Source organism: Galeopterus variegatus, unplaced genomic scaffold (genome assembly GCF_000696425.1).
Source record: "Galeopterus variegatus unplaced genomic scaffold, G_variegatus-3.0.2 Scaffold848, whole genome shotgun sequence".
Lineage (NCBI taxonomy): Eukaryota > Metazoa > Chordata > Mammalia > Dermoptera > Cynocephalidae > Galeopterus > Galeopterus variegatus.
This window is the reverse complement of record NW_007726959.1, coordinates 110849-123012: the sequence shown is the minus strand read 5'-3', so window position 1 is coordinate 123012 and position 12164 is coordinate 110849. Positions and strand designations below refer to the sequence as shown.

Here is a 12164-nt window from a genome sequence, read left to right as displayed (position 1 = left end):
GGCCCCCCCCCCCCCCCCCCCAAAAAAAAGACTGTCAACCTGGGACTGCTAGAGCTTGGGGGAAGAGGAGGAGAGACCCACAGAGTTTGTGAAGGTGGAAGGAGCCACAGCAAGAGGGAGTAGGGACCAGTCTGAGGCATCACAAGGGACCTGTACATGGCTCACCTCACAGGAAGTGTTTTGTCGGGGGAGGCTGGCCCGTGGGGGAACATTGGAGCGCAGTGTGGGCAGCTGATCTGCACATGCCCACTCAGTGGAGTCTGGACAGGGCTGTAGAACTGCAGGGGGTGCAGTTTGCAGGAAAGACTCAGTTCTGGGCCAGAATTTCCACTCAGCCCAGGTGTATTTGACCTCATAAGCCCTAAAAGTGGTTAAAAGCCTGTTGTAGACTGGATGCTCCCTTTAACCTCATTAAGGCTTAAATCCTCACTGTGACTGTTGAGGATGGAAATCCTATTTTGGTATTTGAGAGGCCGAGCCCTGAAGAGGTGATCAGATTGCAGGACCATGACATAGTGAATGGATTAATAATGGTGGTTGGGGTGTGGTTCTGAGGGCTTTAGGAGGGGAGTGCGTGAGAACTATTTCTCTCTGCTCCACCATTTCTACCAGGTGAGACCCTTGCATTGCTGAAAAGCCACCACCAAAGAAGGCCCTTACCAGATGTGTTTCCTGGACTTTTGGACTTTCCAGCCTGTGACACTATAAGTAATAAATATTGTTTCTTTATAAATCACCCAGTTTTGGGTATTTATGTTATAAGCAACAGAAATAGACTAATGCGAAAGCCAACAATTAAAATCTGATTTGCGCAAAAGGCCTTCCCCAGAGAATCAGCAGCAATTTAGCTCAAGCAAAGAGCACAAGTGCTGTTCCTCACACAAAGTGCTCCCAATTCTGGAATTAATCACAAGACAGCAAATTAGTTCCATTGTAGAGTTTAAGTGGTTGTGGTAGCTATTAATCTACCACAGAACTGAAAAATACCACAGACCAGAGAAAAAGCTCTGATATTAACCAATAAAGGTCTAACACCACCAAAGAATGCCTGTAAGACCTAGAAGAGGCAGCAGTCTCTTTAAATGCCCAGGCATCAGCATAAAGACACAAAGATTGAGAAACAACAGAGAAATACAACACCATAAAAGGAAACAGTGTACCAGCAATGGACCCAGAAGCACAGCTGACTTAAGAAATGTCCGACAGAATTCACAACAACCCTCTTAGCTATGTTCAGGGAGTCACAGAAGATACAGATAGAAAATTAAATGATATCTGGAAAACAATCCAGGATTAGAATGTGGAACTTGACAAAGGAATTGAATTAAAAAAAAAAAAATTCTGGAAATAATACATTATCTGAACTGAAAAACTCAATAGAGTTAATCAAACAGGAAAGAATCAGTGAGCTCAAAGATAGAACATATGAAATGATTCAGAGGAGAAAAAAAAGAATAAAAAGTAAATAAGCAAAATAACCTTCATGTAATTGGCATACCCAAAGGAGGAAAAAGGGAAAGGTGTAGAAAGCATGTTCAAGGAGATAATAACTGAAAATTCCCAATATGGAGAAAGGTGACAACATCCAGGTACAGGAATCTCAGAGACCACCAATCAAATTCAGTCCAAGGAGGAGCACTGTACGCAAATCATCACAATCCAAAGACAAAGAATACCAGAAGCAGCAAGAGGGAAGAAACACGCAGCAGTGAATGGAATCCCAATATGCCTCTCAGCGGATTTCTCAGTAGTAGACACCCTGCAGGGCAGAAGAGAACGAGATGATATATTCAGAGTGCTGAAGGAAAAAGACTGTCAGCCAGGATTCTGTATCCATCAAAACTTACCTTCAAATATGAGGAAGAAATAAAGTCTTCTGCAGAAGACCAAAAAAAAAAGCTAACGGGAGAGTTCTTCAGTTGAAAGAAGACAGTGCTAAGTAGCAGCAAGAAAACATTTGAAGGAACATAATGCATTTCTAAAGTTAAATTCACAGACAACCTCAGGATATTCTAAAGTCATAAGAGTGGTGAATAAACCAATTATATCCTTAGTGTGGAGACTAAAGGACAAACCTAAGAAGACACTAATGTATACAACAACCGAATAAGAGAAAGGCAGTACTAAAAGATGTGACACGAAACAACAAAATGTTAAGAAGCAGGGGGTGACGCCAAAGCACAGACTAGGTTTTGCTTTTTTTCTTTTTCCTCAGATATCACAAGTTGTTATTAGTCCAAAATAATCTGTTATAACTATAACATGATTTTCGTAAGCCTTGCAGTAACCATCACACAAAAGCTCGTGAGACGTACTAAAAAAAAAATAGCAAGAAATCAAAATACACTGCTAGAGGAAACCACTCAATCACTAAGGAAGACAGTAAGACTGAGAAAAAGGAAAAAGATCAAAAAACAATCAGAAATAAAGTAACAAAATGGCGGTAACAATTGCATATATATCAATAATAACTGTAATGAAAGCGGATTAAATGCTCCAATTAGAGGGCACAGAATGGCTGAATGGATTATAAAACAAGAACAATAGTATGCTACCTATAAGAAACTCACTTAACCAATAGACACACAGCAACTGAAAGTGAAGGGATGGAAAAAGATATTTCATGCAGATGGAAACCTAAAAACAGGATAGCTAACATATCAGATAAAATAGACTTCAAGCCAAGGAAAGTGAAAAAGGGAAGGAAGGTCATTATATAATGATATTAAGGGATCAATTTAACAAGAGGATGTAATAGTTCTAAATATATACACACCCAACTACAGAACCCCCAGTTATGATATAAAACAAATACTATTGGGCCTAATGAGAGAGATAGACTCCAACCCAGTAGTAGCTTTTTTTTAATGCTACACTTTCAGCAAAGGACATGATCCAGACAGAAAATTAATCGGGAAACATCAGAATTAATCTCTACTGCAGGCTGACTAGACCTAACTGACATTTATAGAACATTTCATCCAACAGCTGCAGAACACACATTCTTCTCCACAGCACATGGAACATTCTCTAGAATAGGCCACACGTTAGGACACAGAACAAGTCTCAACAAGTTTAAAGAAAAAATTAGTCAACTGTCTTGAAATCAACAACAAAAGGGACACTAGAAGTGAAAGACATGGAAATTAAACAATATGCTCCTAAACAACGAGTTTGTTCAACGAAGTCAAGAAGGAACTTTAAAAGATTCTGGAGACAAATGAAAATGAAAACACAATATACCAGAGCCAGTGGGATACAGTGAAGGCAGTTCTGACAGGGAAGATTGTAGCAATAAATGCCAATGTCAGAAAAAAAGACTCCAAGTAAGCAATCTAATGTTACACCTCAAGGAGCTGGAAAAACAAAAACCAAACCCCAAATCAGTAGGAGAGAAATAACAAAGAACAGAGCAGAAATGAACAAATTAGGGATTAAAAAAATGATGCAAGTCATCAATGAAAGAAAGTTTGGTTTTTGGAAAGATAAATAAAATCAGTAGTTAGCTCCTTTAGCTAGTCCAATGAAGAAAAAGAACCCTCAAAAGTCAGAAATGAAAAAGGAGACATTACAACTGATACCACAGAAATACAGAGGGTCATAAGAGACTTCTGTGAGCAACTATATGCAAACTGGAAAACTTGAAGGAAATGGATGAATTCCTGGATACATACAACGTACCATAGTTGAATCATGAAGAACCAGAAAACCTAAGGAGATCAATAAGAAATAATGAGATTGAAGCAGTAGTAAAATGTCTCACAGCCAAGAAAGCGCCAGGACCAGATGGCTTCCCTGCTGAATTCTGCCTTATGTTTAAAGACAAACTAATACCGGTTCTTCTCAAACTCTTCCACAAAATTGAAGAGGAGGAAATACTTCCAAACTCATTCTGTGAAGCCAGAATTATTCTTGTACCAAAATCAGAAAAAGACACAACAAAAAACCTACAGACCAATGTCCCTAATGAACACAGGTGTGAAAATCCTCAATAAAATACTAGCAAACTGAATTCAATAACACATTAAAAAGACCATTCACTGTGGTCAAGTGGGATTCATCCCAGGGATGCAAGGATGGTTCAGCATACACAAATCAATGTGATAGATCACATCAGCAGAATGAAGGAAAACATCATATGATCATTTCAGTAAATGCAGAAAAAGCATTTGAAGAATCCAGCACCCCTTCATGATAAAAAAAAAATAAATGTCGAAGGAATGTATCTCAACACAATGAAGGTTATGTATGACAAACCCAAAGCAAATAGACTGGACAAAAATTGGAGGATTTTCCTCTAAGATCTGGAGCAAGACAAGGATGTCCACTTTCCCCATTCTTATTCAACATAGTACTAGAAGTTCTACCCAGCATGATAAGGCAGGAGCAAACACGGGCTCTCAAATCAGAAAGGAGGAAGTCAAACTCTCTATTTGCAGATGACATAATCATATACACAGAACACCCTAAAGACTCCACCAAAAAATTATCAGAAATAATAAATGAATGCAGTGGCAAAATACAAATCAACACACAAAATCACTTAACCTTCATATATGCCAATAATGAAATAGCCAAAGAAGAAATCAAGAAAGTAGTCCGGTTTACAATAGCTACCAAAAAAATGAAATACACAGGAGTAAATTTAAGGAGGTGAAAAAGCTACAGTGAAAACCAATGTTTTATAACATTGGTGAAAGAAATTGAAAACATAAATAAATGGAAAGATGCCACACATTCATGGGTGGGAAGAATTGTCATCACAATGTCCATATCGCCCAAAGCAATCTACACATTCAGTAAATCCCTATCAAAATACCAATGATGTTCTTCACAAATAGAAGAAAACAGTCTTAAAGTTTGTGTGGAACCACAGAAGACCCCATATAGCTAAAGCAATCTTGAACAAAAGGAACACAGTTGGAGGCATCACACTTCCTGACTTCAAAATATACTATGAAGTTGTAGTAACGAAAATAGCATGGTCTGGCTTAAAAATAGACAGCTAGACCAGTGGAACAGAATAGAGAACCCTGAAATAAACCCACACGCTTACAGCCAACTGATTGCCATGAATACACATGGGGAAAGGACAGCCTCTCCAATAAATGGTTGTGGGATACTGGACATCCACATGCAGAAGCTTGTACCCTGATCTCTGATCATACACAAAAATCAACTCAAAATGGATTAAAGACCCAAATTTAAGACCTGAAACTATGAAACAACTAGAAGAAAACATAGGGGTACTACATGAAATGGGAGCGGGCAGTGCATTTTTGAGCGAGGCTACAAAGGCATGGGCAACTAAAGCAAAAAATACACAAATGGGACTACATCAAACTGAAAAGCTTCTGCACAGCAATGGACACTGTCAACAACGTGAAGAGACAACCTACAGAATGGGAGAAAGTGTTTGCAAACTACACATCAGACAAGGGACTGATATCCAGAATATATGAGGAACTCAACAGCAAAGAAACAACCCAATTTAAAAATGGGCAAAGAAGACATACAAATGGAAAACAGGCACGTGAATAAATGCTCAACATCTCTAATCATCAGGGAGATTCAAATTAAAACCACAATGAGATATCTCACCCCAGTTCGAATGGCTGTTAACAAAAAGACAGAAAATAACAAATGCTGGTGAGAATGCAGAGAAAAGGGGATCCTCCTACGTTGCTGGTGGGAGTGTAAATTGGTGCGGCCGTTGTAGAAAACAGTATGGAGTTTCCTCAGAACTAGAAATAGATCTGCCTTATGACCCAGCTTTCACACTCCTGGGTGTACACCCAAAGGAAATGAAATCAGTGCATTAAAAAGACCCTACTCTCGGGCCGGCCCGGTGGCGCACTGGATAAGTGCGCCGCTTGGGAAGCGCGGAGGCGCTCCCGCCCGAGGGTTCGGATCCCACATACAGACCGGTTCCCGCTCACTGGCTGAGCGAGGCGCGGGAGCAGCACCGAGGGTTGCAATCCCGTTGCCGGTCCCCGGTCCGGTACGGGGGCAACACTGAGGGTTGCGATCCATTGCCGGACACGGAAAAAGATAAAAGACAAAAAAAAAAAAAGACCCTACTCTCTCATATTCATGGCAACACTATTCACAATAGCCAAGAAATGGAATCAAACTAAATGCCCACCAACAGATGAATTCATAAAAAAAAAAAAAAAACCCTGTGGATACATAGACCCAATGGAGTACTACTCAGCTGTAAAAAGAACTGGTGTCATTTGCAGCAACATGGATGGGACTGGAAACCATGTTAATTGCAGTAAGTCAGGCACAGAAAGACAAATACCGTATGATTTCACCCATATGTGAAATCTTAAGAAGAAAAGTGGTGCTCATAGAAGTAGAGAGTAGGATAATGGTTACCAGAGGCTGGGAGGGGAGAGCAGTGGGAGAAGTGGTGGCCTACCGGGTACGAGACCGTGCTGTCTGCCCTAAGTGAATATGCAGCATAGGTGTGTATGGAAACAACACACCTTACCCCACAAACATGTACATGTAAATTTTAAAGTTGAGTGTGTCTAGGCCCTGATAGTTGCAGGTGGGGCAGAGTGGGAGGGATGAGCTGGGCTGTGGCTGCGGCTGAGGATCAGGATCTTGGAGGACTATAATTTTATCTGTTTATGTCTCTTCTTTCTTTAGGAAACTTGGAGCAAATATGGTAATGATAACAGTTAGTTCTAGGTAAGGTAGTCCTTCCTTACCTATGGTTTCGCTTTCTGCGGTTTCAGTTACCTGCTGTCAACTGTGGTCTGAAAATATTGATATTTTGAGAGAGAACACAAATATAATTGTTCTATTTTATTACCAGTTATTGTTCGTCTTTTATTGTGCCTGATTAATAAATTAAACCTTATCATGGATATGTATGTATAGGGGAAAGCAGTATATTTAGGGTTTGGTGCCTCTGCAGTGTCAGGCATCCACTGAGGGTCTTGGAACGTGTCCCCCGTGGAGCCTGATTAATAAATTAAACCTTATCATGGATATGTATGTATAGGGGAAAGCAGTATATTTAAGGTTTGGTGCCTCTGCAGTGTCAGGCATCCACTGAGGGTCTTGGAACGTGTCCCCCGTGGGTAAGAGAGGACTGCTGTGCTGGAATGAGTGTCTGTAATGTTGTTTGTTGTATTTAAAAAGTTTCTCACTCAGAAACAAGACGTCTACCCAGCACCAGTCCCTAGAAACTGGCAGCCCCTTCCAGTCTGTACTTAGGTATGGGTCCATGTGCAGGGCGTGTCCAAAGAAAGGAGGGGCATTGCCATGACTGGGTGGGTGGGCTGGTTCCCTTCGACCCCCATCCGTGAAGGCCTGTTTGCAGCACTGGGGTGGGTGGTCTTTTTACCCTGAGGATTCCTCATCCTCGGGGTGTCCTTCCCTTCTGTCACTGGTGCACGCGCCCGAGGCTCTCGTGCACACATCCTGTTCTCTGTCTTGTGTGGGCCTTGTACACTGACACAGGGACATGCTGGATTGTGCGGGATTGGATTTGACACTGCTCAGAGCTCCTCCTGCTGGTTCTTGTCCAGGCCTGGAGGGCAAGTCCTCAGGGTCTCAGAAGCCCCTCCCCTGCAGCTGATGTGGGGCTCAGGCTCTAGGTGGCTGGTGGGGCAGGTGGGAAGCTTAAGGAGCCTTGGAATTTCTGTGTGGACTCACTCATTCTGCTCGAGTACCAGAGGGGGGCCCTTTCCTCTGCCTATTTCTTTCCTGGATGGAAAAAGCTGTAGAGATCCACCCCAGACCTTTATCACGTTGGCCTCACAGGTCAGGAGGGAGAGACCCTGGTTGGTAGGGCAGATGGTGTAGACAGGCCAGCTGCTGGCCTATGGGTCAAGCAGATGGGAGGATGGAGCCCAGACTTGGCCCACCCTCCTGGGGGTCTCAATCCCACTTCTGTCTTGCTCTGTGCCTGCTACTCCACACCCCACTGTCCTGCTTGCTAACCCCCGCTGGGCAGAAAAGGGAATCTCAGATTGTGTTGTTTTATACCCAAGATCCTGTGTCATCCTATGCAGTGGACGGGAGGTGTGGCTGGTCTGCAGGTCAGGCCACACAGGGTGAATGCCTGTTGTGACTTTCATGTGTTTGATGTACAAAATAGGAATTGATTGACGTCCCCACAGCTTTTGTGAACTTGAAGAGGTCTGTTTCCTTCTTCACGTTCATTAAAATTAGGGAATCATTTGGAAATTGAAGAAACAAAATACTATCTTTTCTTTTTTATGAATTAACCCAATATTCTTGGAAACTCACTATTATCTGTGTGTGAATCTGAGAAGTGTTTAATTGTCTAATTATTTTAAGTCACTCACTGCAAAGTAAAATAACTTTGTTTTTTAAAAATGTCTTTGGTAATCATTACATGATGTGTATGTATATCAGATCATCAACATACACCTTGAGTATGTACAGTTTTTATTTGTTAAATATGCTAAAATAAAACTGCCTTTCACATATAAGAAACAATTAAAAAGTCAACATTTGCTTTTCTTAAGATACAAATATATATTTTTGGAAGAAAATAAAAATTCCAGCAGATAATCTTATTTTAGTTACATAAAATAATTTAAATATGTGTTATTGGTTGGTAAAAATATTAATATTTACCTAGTTAATTAAAAGGTGAATATATTTCTAGTAACTTCCTAATTATGTCTTGGTCAACTTAGGTTATTAAGAGAATTTATTAAGTGTTCATATGTAGCAGCAAAATTCATTACTTAATGCATTTCAGAGAAGTCTATTGCTTCTTTAAAATGTGTAAAAAGCAATAAACTCTTTTAAAATGAACGGGTTGTAAGGATCCCAAAAATGAAACCTCAGGCTATGCTAAATTGAAGACGATGTATTTGAAAGTCTTGCTGATCGTTTGGAGGTCACTGTGATGCCAGCCTGGAGGAAATGAAGGGGAAGTGTCCTGGTGTTGACCCCTGCCCGAGACCCACATGGGTGGGCAGACCCCTAAGGCTGGTCTTCTTAGGCCAGAGGGGCCAAATGCTTGGCCAGGACAGGGGTGTCTTCTTTCCTGATGCGGTAATGGCCCAGAAGTCGATCTCGTTCCTCGCTTGAGGGTGTTGTGCCGCTCTGAGCATGGTGTGGGCATCTGCTCAGCTCAGCTCCCAGCTGTCATGGCTGTGCCATGGCCCCGCCTGCCCTGGGGCCGCCCCTCGCCTCCACACAGACCTCCCCTTCCAGGGCTTTCCCTAGTACGCCCCCCCACCTCATTTCCCAAGGTGTAGCACCTGTTCTTTTTCTCAGCCCTTTAATGCCTTGTTTTGAATTTGATCACTTCTACTTTATTTCACTATTTATTATGTAAAGTAAAACATGTCATGATTTTCATTCACTGTCATGTCCCCAGGAGAGTGGAGCTGGGTGTGTAGACCTTCTTGGCGTGTGCTTGTTGAAGAAGTAGACATTTGAGCCTCTGCAGAGGCTGGTTTTCCCGCTTGCTTTGTCGGTCTTTGAGGGTTGTCTGTGTGTTTAAAGAGGCAGCAGCTTTCTCACAAGCATTCTTCCGGGAAACAGAAATACGTGATTCTCCTTCTTAGGGAAAAGTGGATTATTAGATTTCTGAACTAGTTTTTCAACTATATTGAGAAATGTTGGGTTAAAAGTTAATTCTAATTGTCCTGGAATCACAGACTTTGAAGAGCTTTTATTTCTGGATTACGTGGTTCCACCAGCACGTGCTGTGTAGACAGCCACAGAGGGGCCTGGGGCAGGTGTGATACGCCCAAGGCACCTGCACCCAAATCCTAGTGGTGCCCAGGGAGCAGCTAGAGCTTCAGAGAGAGCAGGTGAGTTGGGTTAGTGCAGCATCGCCCCCCCCCACCTCTTTTTGTAATTGAGAATTAAGCTTAATGGAGGCATTTGCAATTGAGCTGTAGATCTAAAACGGTGACAGCATCGTCTTCCTGAACCTCTGTGTCCTTGTGTTGCAGGTGTGGTGTCCCTTGTGGCTGTCCACCCATCCACAGTGAACACGCTGGGGAAGCAGCTCTTGCCAAAAACCTTTGGACAGTCCAATGTCAACGTCGCCCAGCAAGTGGTAAGGCACCCAGACGGACCAGGATCTGATGAGCTGATGGCTGTCCCAGCCCGCAGAGTCCACAGGGGCGCTTGGGTTTTGGCTCAGTTTGGAGTGCGAGGCTTTCCTTCTGCCCAGGAGCTCTTGGCAGGCTGTGCTGACTTTTCACCTTCTTCGGTGAGGGTGATGGTGCCTCCCCGTGTGCAGGGGTTTGTCTTTCAGAGTGCTGACCTGTGCCCCGTGCAATGCTCCCAGGAACCGGGCGGCTGATGCTGTGGGCATTCAGGGGATTGGAAGCAGGTGACAAGACACCGGTGTCTCCAGGCAGCCGCCCCCGTCCTGTTCCGTGTCCTCCCTTACCCTTCCAGTCCTGAGCTCTGAGTGTGACAAGGATGTCTTCCTTGGGCGGCTGCTGTGTTGTGGGCTGGATGCTGTGCAGGTGGCCAGGGCAGGGAGGCTGTGTGCTTCTCTTGGGTCCCACTGCAGGCCACGCCTCGGCCAAGTGGGATGTGGGACTGTGGCTGCATTAGTGCTGTTCTTTACCAGTGTCCCCTTCTGTCCTCGTAGGGCTTTCTTTTTCCTCTCTAGTGGGCTCTGGATATGAAGAGGAGCCCATGTAGAATCCTGGAGCCTTCCTTGGTCAGAGTTGGCCCCTGGGAGCTGGGTGGGCAGGTTGAACCTCTACCTGGAGCCTGTGGTTAGAGATGCTCATGCATGGCCATGCGAGGCCTCTTGCCTTGTCTTACGATGCTCTGGCCCTTCCTGGTCAGCCTGGGCTGCGGCCTCTGCTGTGGGGCCTCCTGCCAGGTCCTGAGTGTTGGTAACATAAGTGCCTCTCACACTCTTGCTACCTGCCCCACTGTGCCCTCTCCCCTGGCTGTGCCCCCTCCCCATACCGGGCACCTTTCACCCCGCTGGCCCCCGTCACCCCTCTCTGCCTATGCTGCTGTCCCATCTCCACGCAGGCTGTGTGTCTTCTCAGGAGGGTATGCAGAGAACTTGTGTTCGGAATGAGAGGTGCGGTGTTGTCCCTTAGGTGTCCTCAGGTGTCCCCTAGCTGTCCCTCAGGCATCTCTCAGGTGCTCCCCAGGTATCCCTCACGAATCTCTCGGGTATCCTTCAAGTATCTCTCAGGTGTTCCCCAGGGGGTCCTCAGGTGTTTTCTAAGTGTCTCCCAGGTGGTCCTTACGTGTCTTCCAGTTGTCCCCCAGGTATCCCTCAGGTATCTCTCAGATGTCCCCCAGGTGTCCCTCAGTTGTCCCCCAGGTATCTCTCAGGTGTTGCCCAGGTGGTCCTCACGTGTCTTCCAGGTGTCCCTTGGGTATCTCTCAGGTGTTCCCCTGCCCCAGCAGGAGCTCTGTGCTGGGCCGTTTGCCACTCTCTTTCTGGGGCGTCTCCTTTTTGTGTAAGTTTCATGTTTTCTTCAGAACAATGACCACACACCAGATATTGTGATAATTTCACTCTTTAGTCTTTATTTTAAATTCATTCCTGCTGTTCCATTTATTAAAATACACTTGAAGTTCTCTCAGTCCCTGTAGCAGATCTTAGTGTTTGAGTGTTGAGAGGGAGGGGCTGTGGGTGCAGGGTTCTGCGGACGTCTCTGGCCCCGTGGGAATGAGACAGACCCCTTTCCTCGGCATGACTTGTTAGGTTGCATTTGTCATTGCTGCATGTGCGGAGAATGGGTTCTTGATGCTAGCCTGAGCCGTGTACAAATCCCAGGCAGCTCTAATGGCTCAGTGTCTTGCCAGGAAAATGTGACAAAATTTCGCTTTGCAGAATTGTAGTGGATTATTGAGTCTGTAAAAGTTCTGCCACAGTGTTTGGCATGTCACAGCTTTGTAGTACATGCCATTTGGATAAAAGCTAAAGGTTCCAGTTTCTGTTGCACCTTATAATTCACGTAGTTTGATTTTACAGGTACTACATATTATTTTATAGCAGAGCTTAGCTTGGTGAATCAACCTCATTAATTGTAGCAACAGTTTCTTTTTTAAGATGACCGGTAAGGGGTTCTCAACTCTTGACTTGGTGTTGTCAGCACCACGCTCACGCAGTGAGCAAACCAGCCATCCCTATACGGGATCCGAACCCGTGGCCTTGGTGTTATCAGCAC

General features: G+C 44.1%; 1 protein-coding gene across 3 annotated transcripts in view; it reads left to right on the top strand.

The window, feature by feature from the left end:
• TFDP1 (transcription factor Dp-1) overlaps window positions 1–12164 on the top strand; it is a 62878-nt gene that overhangs the window by 29644 nt on the left and 21070 nt on the right. For all 3 annotated transcript variants that reach the window (XM_008572921.1, XM_008572920.1, XM_008572922.1), the window contains one exon: window positions 9960–10066. In XM_008572921.1, coding sequence (XP_008571143.1) covers window positions 9960–10066 — 107 coding nt within the window. The remainder of the gene's footprint in view (window positions 1–9959; window positions 10067–12164) is intronic.